This window comes from Pungitius pungitius, chromosome 2 (assembly GCF_949316345.1).
Source record: "Pungitius pungitius chromosome 2, fPunPun2.1, whole genome shotgun sequence".
NCBI lineage: Eukaryota > Metazoa > Chordata > Actinopteri > Perciformes > Gasterosteidae > Pungitius > Pungitius pungitius.
In genome coordinates, this window is record NC_084901.1 from 23,659,603 (window position 1) to 23,677,799 (window position 18,197).

At 43.3% G+C, this 18,197-nt stretch overlaps 1 protein-coding gene across 1 annotated transcript; it reads right to left on the reverse strand.

Annotated features, from left to right (window-relative positions):
- Nucleotides 1-390: 390 nt before the first annotated feature.
- LOC119210318 (putative methyltransferase NSUN7) lies at nucleotides 391-17,578 on the reverse strand. Its single transcript, XM_037460178.2, has 13 exons — nucleotides 17,117-17,578; nucleotides 16,293-16,665; nucleotides 12,105-12,163; nucleotides 9,567-9,697; nucleotides 9,311-9,463; nucleotides 8,559-8,742; nucleotides 7,457-7,691; nucleotides 7,074-7,217; nucleotides 6,128-6,229; nucleotides 4,611-4,746; nucleotides 3,992-4,115; nucleotides 1,622-1,889; nucleotides 391-835 (listed from the first exon to the last, which is right to left on the reverse strand). Exons 2-13 carry the CDS (start codon nucleotides 16,630-16,632, stop codon nucleotides 477-479), a joined length of 2,235 nt encoding a protein of 744 aa, XP_037316075.1. The 5' UTR covers nucleotides 16,633-16,665; nucleotides 17,117-17,578; the 3' UTR covers nucleotides 391-476.
- Between the last annotated feature and the right edge of the window lie 619 nt (nucleotides 17,579-18,197).

Consider the following 18,197-nt stretch of genomic DNA (forward strand, 5'->3'; position numbering starts at 1 on the left):
ATCCACATGAACTCTGTTCTCTGATTAAAATAATTTAAAAAAAACAGACAAACACACACACATAAAAACAGTTCTGTTCTTCACTCATCTCTACACCATGTAAATGTAATCTGTTGTGACAATAAATGCATTACCAAAAGAAAAACGAGTGTCCTCTTGACTTTCATTTTACAGCGCAGTGGAATGTAATGCAGTAGATATTAATAATCTAACGTTCAAAGGACACTGGCCCAGCACCGATGCAGTTGATTAGATTCTGACTGTGGCGAGTCGTCTCTTTATGACACATGAAGACATAATATGACATGTAAAAATGGCTCTAGAAGCATTTAAGGTGACTTTCTTTTCACATGCTCTATGTAATTTGGCAGATTAAAAGCAATGCGTCGACTTCGTGCTTGGATTTAGATACTAACGGTTTTATTTCCATGAGCTTTAAGCACAAACATTTTGAACTTCTTAAATATTTACAGTGGTCAAAACAGAAGCCGGGATTTGAGCAAAGCATCCCTGGAGAGCCCCCCCCGGGAGCGGGAGGGGGGTTCACCTTGAGCCGGCGGCCTCCAGGTGTAGTTTCTGCTTTGGCTGAGTCGTGGTTGGCTCGGCTGAGGTGGGAAGAAGTTGGGAAAGTGGACGGAGGGCAGCGTGAGCACCACGGGCTTCAGCACCTCCTGGTCAGCTCTGCGGGGACGGGCCGGCGGGATCACAGGAGGAGGGGCGGTTGCAGGGTTCAACGCGGGGGTGGGGCCCTTTTCGTGTGCCCTGCTTTCTGGTTTGGAGGAAGAGATGGATCTGGACACTCTGTTCTTTAAGGCCTGCATGCACATTGTTGAGGCTTCTCCAGAAGGATAAAAAAAAGACAATGAGATGGAGGTCGAAGGGAAACTAAATTGCAGAACACATTGAGAAAAGAGGATTAGGATTTACAGCACAAGACATTGTTAACGACTTCTGTTCAAACTGAACTCTTTCCTGCTACTCAACAAGGCAAATACATCTCAGACATGGGCGTATTCAGAAGGCGGTGCAGGTACTGATTCAGGCTCTTGTCATCTCCCGCCTTATTATTATAACTCTCTCCTGGCAGGTCTCCCTGTCGCCGCCATTCAACCTCTGCAGCTCATCCAGAATGCAGCAGCTCGACTGGTCTTCAACCTTGCTGCCCACATCCAGTTCAAAACATTGGTTCTCACATACTGTGAATGGATCGGGACCAGTCTACATCCAGGACATGGTCAAACCCTACACCACAACCCGCACACTCCGCTCTGCATCTGCCAAGCTGCTAGTTCCTCCCTCTGTGAGAGATAAGCACTCTTTGCTGTCCTGGCTCCTAAATGGTGGAACGAGCTCTCTGATGACATCAGGACCGCAGAGAGCCTTCACATCTTCCACCGCAAACTATAACTTAGCTAAAAACACTAACAAATTATAACACTTAAACTTTACTTATAATGGCTCTTATCTATAGCAAGTTGTAAATCGGCCTATTTGATGAAATTGCACTTTCTTGTTCTTCTGAGTTTGTATCTCTATAATTAAAATGCACTCATTGTAAGTCGCTTTGGATAAAAGCATCAGCTAAATGACATGTAATGTAATGTAATGTATTCCGGTGCACCTTGTGTCGACTGCAGCCTGTTAGTAAATCCTTGATGTCCACACGAAGGAGTGCTGCGGCTGGCCATTATGGTTTCTTTGCTTTTGGGATGAATACTGAAGGAGAGATTGGGCTGGGAGGTGCGAGTATGTGTTGTTTTTGTCTTCCTGTTGGTGTGCCTTTGCTGCTCCATCCTGGTTAGCTGGTTGGAGCCGATCCCGTCCAGTAGGCCTTTGGCATTCGCCCTAACGAGCACGTCATGTGGTTCCTCTTTAACCACTGGCTCAGGCTGTGGAGAAGTGACAAAGCAATAGCTTTAATTTCATTTTTAAGGGTGAAAACATTTTCTGCATTAAAAAAAAACATCTGTTTATCAAACGGTTTACAATAATAAAAGAAAAAAGGAATAAATGGACTGTGCTGTACACCAAATGTAGTATTGGTAAAAGAAAAGAAGAGTGTCCTTTCTGACTGGAGGGTCACCTGCTGTCTCAGCACCGGGTCTCACAGCAGCCCACTGCGCTCCTCAACGCCTGAATTATTCACCAGCCCTGTGTACACTACGGGGACATGCTGCCTGTGCGGCTTTATGTGTGTATTTTGCTCTTAAGTGCTTCCTCGTACGTTAATGCAAATAGGCGTGGTTGTGCAAATTGTTCATAGTTCTATGTTTACAGGCATGGTGGTCATACTGTAATCTCGCACACGTGCAGGATTTGGGTTGATTCTCTTTGCACACAGGTAGGCATGCTTTAGAAAGCACCAGTGTGATGCAGTCTTTGGTGGACTTCATTGATGCTAACCCATACAGACAGGGGGCGCTGAATTATTCAACGGACACTCTCCCTTTGTACATTTTCTTCCCACTCACCCCTGTAAATCCCACTTCTTTTCCATCAGCGCTAACCAACTATGCCATACTCTGTAGATCTTTCATCCCCTTCTACTCTTTGCCAAATTTAGCTGCCCAGGCACGCTGCCAAAAATCCCGTATGAGGCACCATGCTAATCCTGTTCTCTTTTAATGCTTACGTCTAAAATCACGACGTCCCATACATCTACAACTACACACAAATTCATAAAACTCCTAAACAGTCCCCAAAACAAAGCCAAAGTGAAAAGTACAAGGTCGAGTCTCATTTAAATGTTGTTCAATTCTTCCTTCGGCGGACGGGGACGTAAAAAGAAAACGTCTACCTGTGACGTTCTCTGCTTCCCTTGGAAAGAAGCCAGAAACACATTACTTGACTGTCTTTATAGTTCCCAGCTGTTCCTGTATTGTGGTCACATTAAGACCTTTACTTGAGGCCAATATGACAGTCGTTTAAGGCAGACAGCATTCAAACCCTTTTATAATTGCTATTTTTATGGTGCTTTTTAGTGTGCCACAATAACTTTTGATTAGCTGAGTACATTGGAGGTGGGGAGAAACAAAACCCCTGTACGAGGCACCATTACAGCACTTTGATTATCTTTTCATTCCTATCTGTGGAGGGATAAACATGATGGATGGCCAGGAAGGAACAGGCACCAGAGCACCATTGTGGGTAAAATGGCTTAATAACCCTGCGCTGCAATCATAAGCATAAGAAGCTGATTTCATGAAGTCGGGGAGTATGTTGTAAACTCAGCTGTGATCTGGGTTATGAGAGTGTGGGGAAGCCCGGTCACACGGACTTGATGAGTCTTGCTGATGATTTGGGCTTCCCTTCTTACTGCATCACTTAACGACCACCAAAACAACACAAGTATAATTCAGAAGTGGATTGTTATTTTTGTTTTTCTTTGAGTGAGCGAATCCAAGACTCTGCTTCGTCTCTTGCAGCTCAATGTGCGGCTAGCAATGTCGACCCTTTCACTCCGCTCATCCTTTCATCTCATCCTGACTTACCTAATACCTATTTCTACACCTTTTTTTCCCCATTTCAGCATTCATTCCAAATCATCCGTCGGTTTCTGCTCCTTCATCTCACACTTTCTTTCTGGTTGTAGATTACACACCTTTGTTTGTGACCCCCAACGTTCACATTTCTTCCATCACGCTGACCTTAATACTACTCTTTTTTTTGCTGTCTCACAAGTTTCAACAGCCGCCTGTCACAGCCTGCAATGTTCATTTTCACCTGATTTCAACTTTAGGAGGAGAAACCCGTTCAGCACCATCGTGACCCTGCTTTGACACCACTGTGGAACTCCTTTCCTTCATTGGACCATCAAACTAAGTCTCTCCCACTAAAAAAACCCTCCAGACTTCTCCTTTTTCCCCCCCAAACCACACACACACACACACACACACACTTCAAAGTCTTAAGTTGAACTGTATTCTTTCATTTCATGTTGTTCGTTTGTCAATGCTTTGATCGGTGAAGTATCTGTTGAAGTGACGCTTACCTCCCTGCTGAGAACAGCCAGGAAGTAGCCATTGCTCTGTTTTGAGGGTTCAAACATGAAAAAGGCTTCCGTTTCCTTTGGACCCTCGGCATGGTCAGAAACGCTGAATGGGGAGGGACCAAGCCTAGATGAAGATGACACATTTTGAGAAAGACCACATTAAGTAAATGAATATGTACTGTAATTAAAGCCAGCGTGATCCATAGCATAACATTACATGTGCATTATTTATGACAGCCTTCAAGCATCAGCAGCACACCAGCTACATTCAGGTCTAGACGAATGGTTAACTTCAACGAGTCTCAACTTCTTTTCACCACACAGACAAACTTCAAAACTATTCAGGAAATGTAAAAAAAATTCTTTGAGGAGGGAAGCTGTGTGAAAATGGAGCCTCTTCCCTCCTCTCTTCAAAATATTTAGAGACATAAATGGGAATGTTTGATGATGTTTTCTCTTTCAGGCCCAGCCTGAGGTGTGCTGAAAAGTTGACAGAAGCCTGTCTTAAGAGAAACAGACAAACAACCGAGCAGGCTGACAGACAGCGAGGCAAACAGACAGAGAGAAAGAAGGATACAGAGTGCGACAGGGCAATGAGCTACAGAGACCTGAGGCTGACCTGAAGCTGGCTTGTTTTGGTTCCCCCTGCTGCTCCACGCGGGCCTTGGCTTGCTCCAGGGCTCTGCTCACCACCTCCTCGTTCTCCTCTTTGTATGATGAACAGGTCGAGTACACCACTGCCACAACCTTAGAGACTAACCACAGAAAAGTCAACAGTTAACTTAAATATCATTTAGTAACCTTGTGTGTTGAAACTATATTACGCGAGTGTATTAAATTGTCCCTTTAGATAAATACATTGGAAAGATTAGGTGACACATAGGACAGGACATTATTGTAAAGCTGATTTATTGACTATTGCAGCAAGTCGGAGAAGCACGGTCACACACGATCAGTCAAAAGTTTCTTTCCTTCTCATTATCTGACAATTAAATTGGATTATTCAAACTGAGTCGCAGGGCTCATCAACCGTTCCCTTTGAAGAGAAGAGTTCTTGAATATTAATCCCTTGGTACCGTTTGTGTATATTCGTAGCTCATTTCATTCATACTGCTGCTGGTTTGAAGATTTGTGAAGCTATTGGCATTTTGATTTCCTTCATTTGAGCGTTGCTTTTTTTTTCTTTCCCTCTAATTATAGACAGCTGGGAACAATTAACGCCAAGCTCATAACAAAAATGTGAAATATTGCTTGAAGGAAGCAGAACTGAAGAAGACGGGGGACTGAGGCAGAGACGTGTGTCATACACACCCAACTCACATCGAGAGTGAGGTGTGTTTCTATCGGTCCGCGTGACTTCTGCCTGTGTGCATGCTTGTGGAGAGTAAGTGAAATGAGACTATCGACTCAACCGAGGCAAAATACTCAATACACGCCCACCATTAATTAACAGCCCTATAAGAAAGTATCTACCCTGGGCAAAAATGTAAAACGGGGCTGATGGATGGCAGGGTGATTAGAAGAGCTGGTTATTTATTACCCCTAACATAAAGACTCCAACTGCTCGATGAACATGACCCACACCGGCACTGAACAATACAAGACCGACTGAGGCAAACAGGACGAATGGGCAGGAAAGCTTTGACTGCACAACCATGGCACTTGTATAATACAGAATATAATTCAACTTCACAAGGTAGGTCCCTCATATATTGTCTATGGACCCTGTGTCATATTCAGTTCTTTAGAATGTACGCAATACAAATGAGAATTGCTAATTACTTGTTTAAAGTATGCAAAGAATACTGCAGGAGACTGTGGATGACCGACGCAAAGGAACATTCCTAATTAAAACTCACACAATCTCCTCGGGATAGCCACAGGCTTCACCCGAACGGAATACAACATCAGATGTGAAGGAAGTTTAAGGGACATTGTGTCAGAGAGGTGGGGGAGGCTGCACGCTCAAGGATGAGCTCAAATGCTGTGTGTGTGTGTGTGTGTGTGTGTGTGTGTGTGTGTGTGTGTGTGTGTGTGTGTGTGTGTGTGTGTGTGTGTGTGTGTGTGTGTGTGTGTGTGTGTGTGTGTGTGTGCGTGCGTGCTTGTCAGTATGACAGCAGGTGGTTCAACACTCACACTTCAAGGAATGTTCAATATCCTTCCTCTGCTGGGCTACCAGAGCTTCCAGTTTACTCTGGGCTATGGAGCTCTGGGATAAGCCCTGCAGCAGTTCTGGGTCTGAGAAAAAAAAGAAGCAGAACCCCTTTATTAGCTGATGTGTGGGTTTCATAAAAGCCACTAACACAACTGACTTCAACAAAAGTATATGGAGCGGCTCGCTTTGGTGTGTTCAAGCTTTCATATATGCAGCCTATGAGACGGATGTGGGTCGTGATAAGTGTCTCTAAAAATTGATCAAACATCTTATATTAATAAATATATTATTATTATTCATAGAAAAGCACTCTATTTTGTTCATATACAAAAAAAGGAAGTAACAAAGCAGATTTTTAAGCTTTCAACCAAAAGTAGCATTGGTGCTTCAAAACATTTACAGTCATATTATTCAAAAAACATAAACATGTATTAGAAACAATACGAGCTACACAGGGTTAGGAATTTATATTGTGTGCATTCAACAGAATGTGTGTGTCCAGTGTTATTCTGTATGACAAAGACTGTTGTGAGTGTAGTATATAGTAGTATATTCCTCTGCTCTATACCAACATGCACACAACCCGGTGTTAAATTGATTCATGGTTGTAGCATCTGCAAGGATTGACCTCACTGCAGGAGTCACACAAGAGTGACACCTGGAGACAACCCTTTGCGGGGGTTCTATGCGGAAGGTTTTTGCCTGTTTGTGCACATCCAATATTTCCTAACTATGCGGATCAGCTAAGAAAATGGATTGTGCAAAACTTTTTGCGGAGGCTTGATGTTGTCTGTTGTCCATTGTTGAACTGTCTGCTTTCATGCACCAACCGCCAAGTCAAATTCCTTGTATGTCTGACATATTATGGCAATAAATGTTTCCTGATTCCTGACTAGATATGTATTTCTGGATTCCTAATAGATTTACCTCCGTTCTCTCGCAATATGAATTCGACCGGATTGCTGACAGCAGACACAGAGCACTTGGGCATCAACAGGATGACGCGTAACTTTTGGAGTCGCTTGTCAGTGCTCTCCAAAGACTGGAAGACCTCCTCTATCAGCTTCACATCTGAGCAGAATGCACATAGAGCTCAATACCCTGCATGATCACAAATATACATTATACAACAGTAAATAGAACCATCAGTTTGAAAGAATAGTGGATCGGTGTGGCAACACTCAGCTTCTCTTTCATGTGAGTAAAAGACGTTAAATGGACAGCCATTCCCTCTGATTCAGTCTCTATTGTCTGGCACACAAGGACACAAACAGATACTGCACTCATGGACACATCCATTTGATGCCTACTCTTAGAGCCCATGGCTGTTACAACCTGCCGCAACTCCTCCCTCTGAGCGCTTGTACGATCACTGACACAAACGTAGACTGTGGGCTGAACCTTGCGGATGGCTTTGTGTTTGTCTGCTATCAGGGAGGCTGTGTGGGACACGGTGAGGCCAGAGAAGCAGCCCAGCATAAGAACATCTCCGTCCTCTGGGACCAGGGAGCACACTGCATTTGGGCCCAGGCTGCAAGATTTATCCTGGATACACATTTAATGAAAGCATTAGTTCTATAAGGAGACATTTAGATACAAATGTCTGCACAGCTGCAACACCACAAACATATGAAACATGAACTAAGGTTGAGAGGAAACAGGAGGTCATTTGCATTGTAGGATATTGGTAAATAGAATTCAGATAAGAACAGATGAGAGCGGAGTGGGAGTCTGGAGCAGCGGTTGCAAGGGGGGGGGGGGGGGGAGAATAACTGGGCAGTCAGATTACAACAAAGATGTCCTTCAATCAATGGTGTCCCCTCTGGAAATAGTGCCGGATTTATCTCTGTGGAACCACCGGGCTGGCTTGAGTTTCTCTGGTTGATGTCCAGATTACAGGGTTTGTCGGGAAAGACAAAGCAGGTTGGAGAAGAACAAGGACATTTGAAAAGAGAGAAACTAGGAGAGGGAAACTGAAGGAGATTCATAAAATGGAAAGAGGGAGAGGTGATTAAGTGGCAGTGGGGTGAAATATTGAATTGAATTTGGCTGCAAAATCCGATTTTATTTTGTTGTGGTATTGTTTTACTTACAGTCTGTTCGGCAGCTTGACTTTAATGGAGTAGAAAGGAAATGATTAAACTGCTCTCCCCCTCTCAAACTGATGGATTCTTCGTGGCTCAAAGTGAAGTATGGCTAGATGAGAAGAACTGGTGTGAAATATCTGTATCTACGAAAACCAATCTGAGTTGGCATGAGGGAACTCAGTCTCATAATGAAATCCCATTGTGAAATCCCAAATATCAGAGATGGGGTAGAAGAGATTACAAAAGCCGTATGAAAGTCTGCGGGGGGTAGGGGGGGGTGGAGGTTGCTCTTGTCAGAAACCTCCTCTCTCGGTGAAGCTGGTACCTGTATGATGAGCGTGTGGTCGCTAAGCAGCTTGGTGGTGCACAGCTGAGCTTTCAGCTGAGCAGGGAATACCAGTATATCCCCACAGTGGGGATCCTGGCAGAACGTCTGTCCCTGCAGCTGCCCAATGGACTCCACCTTTGAGAATCCCTCACTCTTCAGGACGCCTTGGACCTCACCGACGCTACATGCGAGGAGAGAGGGGAGCATAAGAGGGCAAAGCCCAGGACAAGGTAAGAACGAGTGGGATAAAGAGGAAGACCGCCATTATAGATAATAATAGTGTGTCCAATTCTGTCTGGCCTTTAAAAAGGCTTTAGGAGTAAAAAGCGCTGTAAAAGCCATTAAGATACATACAGTCACATTTGCACACACATACACAGACCCCAAGTCCCAACAGGTGACCTTTAAAGTCCTACAGCTTGCTGCGGGTTGTGGCTGATTGAATCTGTCCACAGCAGCAGGATTTACACCAAACTGAATCAGCCTGTCAGGGCCTCGGCAAGCATTAGCACACACACACAGACACACACACACACAGTCGAGTGATTTAATTGGATGTCAGCAAAGCACCTAGCCTATAAAACATTGGGCTGCACCCCAAGTTAAAGGTCTCTACATTTGCTTACTGTGCATTCCTTGGTTTGTGTGCATGGTGCGCATGTACACGTGTACTCCGTCGGCCTCAGAGTGGGTGAGTGACTGGCGTTTGTTTGTGTGTGTGTGTGTGTGTGTGTGTGTGTTCAGCTCACCTGCTCTTCAGTGTGTTGACCCAGGTGTAAAGCGGAAGGCTGCTTGATCTCTCCTGCTTCACCTTCACACTGTGTGGCAGGATACACTCGATGGACAAGAGGTCGTGTTTGATTCTGCAGCGGGCCAGAGAGGCCGACAGCTTGGTTTTAAACCTGTACGCACAACAGAAAACAATTCAATTTTCTCTTGCCTTTCATGAATCCACTCCTTTTGTTCTTTTTCTTCTGGTTGTGTTTTTTTTTCTCCAGTCCTTACTTAAGGAGGTAGCTCTCCACATCTTTAACCTCCCGTACGATGTCGTCCTCCCTCTGGCGTTCCCGCGGGAGGAACTTCCTGTCCTGGAAGTCATAGAGCATGACTGCAATGAGGCTCATCTGATCATCTGGCTACAGAAGGAGGGGGGAAAAGCCCAGTTAAATCAGCACTTCAAACAAAAAAGGATGAACGAGGACAGAGACGACATGCTTAATAGACACATTTCAATTTTGATTAACACGACTGAGACACAGTCACTTAATTAGTGAATGATGATGCGTCCACGATCAGCTGAACGTGGTACGAATTTTTTGGTTATAGTGCACAGACGATTGCTCTGTTTTGATAACCTTGTGAGGGGTGCAGTGCAGGGATACAATTTATTAGTATTCAATACAAAATGATCCACACACACACACACATGCAGGAGCTCGAGAATGTCCTGTCATGACCCCATTGCTGCCACTTAATTAAACATAGGCGGCAGAGTTATGTCTCGATCTGTCCTCCTCTACAATTATCTCCATCCATTCGGTTCCCTCTCCACCTTTCTGTCCCTGAGGGTGGGAGGGCACCAGCCGCATTAGTGGCAGATGGTGTCCCACCACAGCAACAGCTTGCAACATCCTTGTTACTGGGCTAACGGGCCAAGAAGCTAGAAAGTTAAAAGGGTTTATTCTGCAGCTATAGGTAATTAGCCTGTGCTTATTATTCACACCGGAGGCTTTTTATTTTGTTTTTTTGAAAGGTCAATCTCGGAAACAGGTTGTGGCACTCGACTTTTTCTCTCTCAACATCACCTTCTCCAGCTCTAGTTCTTCTTGCCCTTTACCAAGGTTAAACCCTTGGTTGTGGGGAAATTCCCAGTCACTAAGTTCCTTGGCAACAGCCTCCCATGGTGGGAAGTAGACCTTCAGTAAACAAGCCTGCTGTGTAGTCAGAGGCTAGTTTATGACATAAGAACTTTGCTCGGCCTCATTTTATCACAATAAACTTAATTTCACATAATGCTTGTTTTAATGCTAAAAGCCTTAAACATGAATATGTTCTTTTGATTTATTCTCAGTGAACACCATATTGATTTTTAACATTAGGCAGACCAAAATACTATGTCAAGTATTTTCAAGAAGATTCGAGATGCAGGGGAGGTTTGACATGGCTCCTTTTTCATGGGGCTCGGGCCTATTTCATTTTAAATGTGGCAATGTGCCTAATATGCCTGCCTCACATCTTTAATGTCATTCATTTTCATGCTCCACTGGATTAGGACATCATTTAGTCCGGTCAAATCCGCCCCAGGCTCTTTCATCATGCAAGTCCATAAGTTCATTGTCATTTTTTTCCCCAATACCCACATGTACCCATCGTTTCTAGGTCGCCTATTCTCTCTACCAAGGTTGAACTTTATAGATGCCAGCAGTGTGAAAAGAGGTAAGACCGAGCTCTAAAGACTGTCTCTTTGCGACTGGGCTTTATTGTCTGGTCGCAGAATAACGACCTGCCACCATCATATAGGGACACCCATTCATTTCAGCCAGGGCCATGTTTCACTAGGCTGCAGTATGTGTGTGTGTGTGTATGTCTCGGTTGGTGGGGTGGGGGGTATTTGCTTCAAACACACGTTATTTGTATGTCTGACATTGGTTGCCTGTACATTCCATGACAGCTCAGTTTTCTGACATTCACCTCCTATTGCTCTCATAAACGTTCAATCATTTTCATTGTCGATTAGCTACGTGCACACAGTGCTGTGCGTGTTTTTATCACCATCCAGACTGTTAAGAGAAAGCAGCTGGAACAACTTCCCCTTTCCATAGCGTCTTTTATGCAGAGTAATAAAAGTAGGGCAAAAGTACATGCCAATCTTCTCCTGAGGATACGTCCTCATTTAAGTAGCAGCGCGTTCATTTTCAGCCGCAAGTACACAGCTGCGCTGAAAATGTTTCTTTTACGACCACGCAGCCCATCCTTAGAATCTCAGCACTGTGGTTCAAGGGCATATTAACACTTTGCGGGATACACTCATAATATAATCATCCAAACACACTGGGATTATTTCATCACTAATTAATGGGGAGTTTAGCTTGGTGAAAGTAATAACAGAAAATACCTCGTAGTTCCTTTTTGGATGAGTTTCTCCAAAGGGAGCCACTGTCATTCATGAGGGTAGAGAATATGTGAAAGAGTATTAATGTAGCACATCCATATAACTGTTACTGATTAGAGGTCTAGAGAACCGAACAAAGAGAGGCCTGTGTGGAGAAGGAACAGCAGGACATGAATATTGGAGTAGAGCACCGCCAAAAGATTGTGAGCCAAAGAGTTTAGGAGAACAGCTTGAGATAAACAAGGCGATAAACAAAGTACTAGCAAACTCAAAAGCTCATGTCAAGGTATTCTCAGCATTAAAAAAGGTTTTTGATTTTGAGCAGCAAGTTGACAGTAACAGATGTGCCTCTCTGTCATATAATGCCAGAACACACCAAGGGATAGACTACTGCTGTATTAATGAATACTGCTCCTATGTAACACACTTACCATTGGCTGAGTGAGATAAAAGCAGCTGTCAATCATAATGTCCTCCAGCAGCTCTTGATCTGGGAAAAAATGTAGAGAGGTAAAACAAGGTTAGCCAGATGGATGGAAATTTGGTTATGAGGATTTCCATTACCGATTACGTGTCTGAGTAGTTGCACATTAGTGACATCTTTTATGTGAAGGGCTAATTATCCATTAGCTGGTAAAATATATGATACCATGGACACATTCGTATCTAATGATGATGGGAAAAGAAATAAAGACAGAGAGCAAGAGAAGCTCCTAGAGGCACCCCAAATTATCATGATTAAATTTGAAAAGAAAAGAAAATTCGACAGAGGGTTTAATTTCCTGTGATTAAATGCTTATTTGGTGTGTAATTAGAGTTAATCTGATTCTTCATTTGCCTCATTTCTTTTATATATTGTGTCTGTGGTGAGTGGGTACATATAATAGAAGGACTAATTACATTACTGATAGCTTAAGTAACAAACAGGCTACATTTAAACAATGAAACCAAATAGCAGGCACACTTGTATTATGTACCAGACACTGTTTGTAAGAATTTAATTTTCTTTTATCAACTGTGGTTGATAGACAAGGTTGTCTATTTTTTCTTCTAGGGTTGAACAATTAAAATTTTACTTCCTAGCAAATCTGGACAGCAATTACATTTTAGTAGTTAGAGCTACCTTTATAGTGTTGTAACTATAGACTTAACTTAACTCTATCCATCCAATATCTATGTGGCCTAAATATAAAGTGTTTTTCTCCCCATGGAGGGGGCTGTCATATCATGAAGGCGGCGACTGTTTTGTTAGCCTACAGGATGACTTCTCTCTATAATACACATAAAAGCACAAGCAGACTATCCAGTACATTTCAACCTGGGAACAGCAATATGTGGGAGAAAGAGAGCGGGCGACCCTTTCCAGTTATGGTCAGGGTTAAAGTAACTGCTTCAAAGTACACTCAGTACTACAGCGCTCATTACACACTTTAAATAGGCCAACTTTAATTTCACTGACATTTTTTACTAGTAAGTTTGTAAAACAGGTCCACCGTTTGGATGCAGATAAGCAATTACAAGGTTGGAATGAGGTGCTTGTGTGGGTGTGAGAACCCGGTGTTTCAATATTAAGTGCTTGTACGGTACGTGTCTACAACACACATTGTTGCCCTCTCTGGTACTTCTTATTCCTGACAGGCACACCTCTTAAGCTGCAAACAGGAGGTAAGCCCGGCCCGCCTGAGACACTATGGAAACCGCACACACTGCCGTTAACTTATCACACCATCTCATGCCATGCCAATCTGTACCCTGGATCACAGCCAAACACACATTGGGTAGATAGCAAGAAAGGCAGGATAAACCCACACATCTGCATGCAGTTACATCCTGGGCCACATACACACAAACAGCAAGATGCACATTGTAAATGTTTGAATGTAACAGTGTGTGTCTTTAATTGAAGCAACAAAGCATTTCATCAGCAGTGGTGTGAGTTATAGCAGGTACAGGTCAAAGGGCTTTAGCATACTGGTCATTACTGCAGAAGGCCTGATAAGCCCCGAGGAGATAACCATGCAGTGCACAGAGTAGCCGAGACCCCAGAGGGAGCCATGGACGCCAAGCCTGTAGAGGTCATAGCGCATGGTATAAATCACACACGGCGGGTTGAGTAAAACAGCGAGGAAATTCTGCTATAAATCACTTACAATAGACGTCTTTACACAGCAGACAGTGCCTGGGTTTTACTGGTGGGACAAGAGTGGATTTATTAAATCAGAATTCCTGACTTTAGAGGTGGAAAATAAAAAGAAATTCTAAAAATCAGTCTTAAAGGAAATAAATCCTACATCAGCAGGAGGCAGTAGTCATTGCCGAACCAGTGTTGTAGTTGTGCGTTTATTGGCTTTCATCCACGGGTTAAACAATGAGCAGTGACTGATGGTGACTGCAGTCAAACAAATCCTTCTTCAAAGAGCCAGACCTGAAAGCAGGCTCCACTTATCATCAGCCCGTTCTTTGTCTCACAAGGCTTCACATCATTGCGCCCCATCGCACATCGATCTAACAGCTAAAAAAGGTACATGCCATAAGTTATGCCTTTGGACTAAATGCCATATCTGTCTTTTATATCGAACACCGGTCCAATTGTATGTTTGCTGAAGCGTACTGCTAGTGGACAAAAAAAAAGTGTTTCCCTCCTTCACGCTCTAAGTCCTAAAACACAAAGTGTCCCAAAGAGCCTCTCTGGAGCGTTTGGCAGCCCAGCTGAACAGTATGGACAATAAGGAAGAAATACTCAGAGGACTAGCCAATAGAAAGAGAGAGGAAAAGGGAGGAGGGGTGAGGTCGGGCGGCGGGTTCTCGTGGCCAGCGACAAGGTCAACTACTTTTTTAGCATTTGCAAATTCACACAAAGACATTTACATAACTTCATAACAGCCGCACTACATTTTGAGCACTGACAACAAAAGGCACAATAATTCAGCGAGGAATTAAACCTTGACAACATAAAATGTCTCTGAGGGCCAGTGACCGTCGTTATGAATAGAGAGACGGGAGAAGTCAAATAAATCCAATGAGCGATGCAAAAGAAGAGAAAAGGATGCAGAAAAGGGCAAGCGAAAGCAACTTCACTTCTGATATTTGTCATTGGGCCGACTCCAGCTCTGTCTTTGTCGACAAAATGTCAAATCCCCACGAGGGTAAACATCACCAACTCCCACTGCATATTGACAAACGACTTACAAGCACAGCAACAGATAAGTCGGTGCTCTCGGTAACCGATGCAGAACTGACTGAGCATCTTTTTTTTTAAGAAGATAGGATTTAAAATCACAAGATCAATACCACAGCTCATTGGTATTTTGCTCTGCGTATCTTTTGCTGCTGAAGCACTTCTTCTTTAGGTTAACAACTGACCTAAACTCAATTTTAGTGCACAAATATGTCGTGTGTGTGTGTGTGTGTGTGTGTGTGTGTGTGTGTGTGTGTGTATGTGTGTGACCGCCAGCAGTGGGTGTGTGTTTCACTTGCAAATCAATTTCTGCAGCACAAGTCAGGCTGTTGGTGGGAAGAGGACCTGGAGATTACCATTGGCTTCCAGGCGGTGTCATTTCATCTGCACCCAGTTTCCCCACACAGGCTGTCCGAGGGAATCTATCACGTGACCCAAATACGTATACTTGATCAAGGCTAGTTGAGTTGATCAGTTGTCTAAAATTGTCACCAAGCTCTCTAATCGTCTAATTGTCTCACCACTGAGACCATTATGTTCTGTCTATTTACTGTGCAAAAAAAACTGTAGTTCACTGTAGCTGAGAGCTGTAGGCTCTGATTTAACCCTTTTTGTCTATTACACCCTCTGAAGATCAGGAATCCTGTAACCGGTCCAGACATCTGCCAATAATCCTGTATTGCCAACGATGCAACTCATGTTTAGTTTCTTTCTGTTTGTATCTTACCACTGTAGCTGAAACCCACAATAAAATGTAAAGGGTGAGCCTTGAAGATGAATATTGTACAAAAATAGAGGATATTTGCCTTTTCTAATAAATTTAGAATCAAATTTTCATTTCATTTAAAAATAAAGGAAGTATATTGTGATTACTCTATGCTCAAGCTGATCATTTTCTGTCAACAGGGCTGAGGTTCAAGTTCTTGATAAAACAAGTAGTGACAGCAAACTAGTGATGTCTATAAGGCATCCTCTGGAGGTGAAGACAGGGGGTTGGATGGAAATAATGTTGGAGCAGTATAATCTCTGGTATTCTAGTATTATACGTAGCGGTCAAGTCGTTTCCACCTGGGGAGTAAGTTCTATGACCTACAGCTGTAAAACTAATAGGTTAATGCAACAAGGCTGGGACTTCTCTTGTGATGATGGCTATGATGAGTTGATCTGCATTCATTGTGGCACGTGCAGGAGTTGCAATTTTCAGCAGATTGAAAGGAGGAAAATAAATCATTTGTGGCTACAAGGGTGTCTCCGGTACCTGACCTCTCCATTCACTGAAAATGCATTAAATCAGTTCCAGCCAACTCTTATCACTATGGTGATTACAGACCCCTGTGTCACAGTCCTTCAAAAAGTCTTTTCACACTGATTCTTAATGGCTGTTTGTTTGCCGAACAAAGGGGCTGTAAAAAAAAGATGTCCTTCACCAGTCAACACTCACATTTAAGGGTGTTGAAGGCCAGTTCATAAGCTGCGAGTTGCTGCTCCTCATCTTTGACTCGAGGCAAAGGGAGCCCTCGTTCTTTTCCATAATTCACCAAACGTAGGGCGGCAGGCTTCTCCAGGTGGTTATTCTGGAAGATGACTGACGCCAGCAGGTAGACTCTGTCCTGGAAGCCCAGGTGACCTTTGCCAGAGGTCTGGAGCTCTGGGGAGATGGCAGGGATGTTGCGCTCGGCTGATTCATCTGGAGGTATCAGGTCCTTCCTTGCGCTCTTGGAGACAACTTTTTTTGTCTTGCATGTGGAAGCGTGATTCGAAATACTTTTTTTTTTCACCATCTTTTCATAGAGATGTATTTTTTCCTCAGATACCTGAAAACACAACATGAGATCTTTAGTGCTAAAACTAAAGCAGAGACTTTAAGAGTGACATTCAAGATAACATTTGGGATAATACCAATAAAACTGACCTGCCCTTCAAGATAATTCATTCATTACTACAGGCTACATGTGTTTAGTTAAATACATTGTTTATTAACAAAATGTCCAGCCTTAACTGCAAAATGTCCAAATGTCCAAATACTCAAACATTTAAAGCCATGGTGTCAATTCAAGCGTTATGTGGTCAGTCTTTGGCTTGTGTCTCTCTAGGAAATCTGACTTAATCTGAACCACACTTTCAAAACAAGTGAAATAAGCTTAACGTTAGATTTAACGTTAGATTTAACGTTAGCCTGAAACTAACGTTAACCGAACACCGCGTTGTCAACTGGGCTGAAGTTACAGAAACATGTCGGTGTGACGTTAAATCACGTTACGTTACCTTATGAGAACACTGTGCTCTTCTGTCCTCCAAAAAATATTACCAACGTGTCCTGGTATCGAGTGTGTCCTTTTTATGACGACGGCCGGTGTTTTGTTAACCTTGACTGGACAAAAATAAGTTTTAATATCCAATAAATACTCGCCATAAATCTGGGTCCGTTATGAGGCGACGGGCGTCTCCCCTCCACAGATGTGGACCAACGCCCCCCCCCCCCCCTGCTGCCCTTTAGTCAGAGGAGTAGGTGCTTTTAAGTCTTTGGTTGTACAGGTTAGCGTCTCAATTTAAAAAACTTTCTAAATGTCTGTCAACATTGCGCAGTGCACCGGAGCAGCGGGTTCCCGTCACCATGGCAACGACATGCTAATTTCACGGTCCTGTTCTTTGTGGATAAAGAAGGAATCGCCTTTAAGCGCTGGATGCCCTTTACTGTGTTCTGCAGGGTGGGCTTGTATGGAGCCATATCCAGCCCCCCCCCCCCAAAAAAAAGCAAAACTCTGCAACCGAAAAATATAATACCGCGAATATCAAAAAATAAAAGTGAAGAACGAAAAAGCATTTTTTATTTTATTGTTGTATTCTTCAAGTTCAGGTTCAGATTTGTTTTTCAAATGATCAAATGATCTTGCTCTGACCAACCCTTTGGCTCCATGAGCCTGTTAACGTTTTAGAGAGCACTATGTCAAACTAAAGCGTATAACATTACTGATGGACGGCGTTACACCAATCAGTTGCAGATGGCCTGCAGCATGAAGGAAAAACTAGTGCGCATGAAGGAAATAGTTTCCAAATACACGGGCAGAGATACCCCCTCTACAAATGTAACGTTTTGGTGCAGGCATGTTTTTGGTCCCCCAAAATCAGGCTCAGCATTGTTGAGCAATGAGGGCAAATTATCATTCTGTCAAAATGCTTTCAAAGCCCAATAAAGAGTCCAAAGCTATTTGAATGTGATTTAAGAGAAATGTAGTTACAATGGTATGCAAATTATCACAAGTAAAATGTAGAATGAGTGAAAGCAGTATTTATGCAAAATGACCCCTCTGGGCATTTAGATTTGCTCTTAGACGGGCCATTATGG

Bases quoted from the DNA above. Each gene is read 5' to 3' on its own strand.
- LOC119210318 (XM_037460178.2), bottom strand. From the start codon at position 16,632: ATGGTGAAAAAAAAAAGTATTTCGAATCACGCTTCCACATGCAAGACA. The intron at 12,164-16,292 runs GTGAGTGTTGAC...ATTTTTTCCCAG, and splicing joins GGCCTTCAACACCCTTAAAT to ATCAAGAGCTGCTGGAGGAC. The intron at 7,218-7,456 runs GTAGGCATCAAA...CATTCTGCTCAG, and splicing joins AACAGCCATGGGCTCTAAGA to ATGTGAAGCTGATAGAGGAG.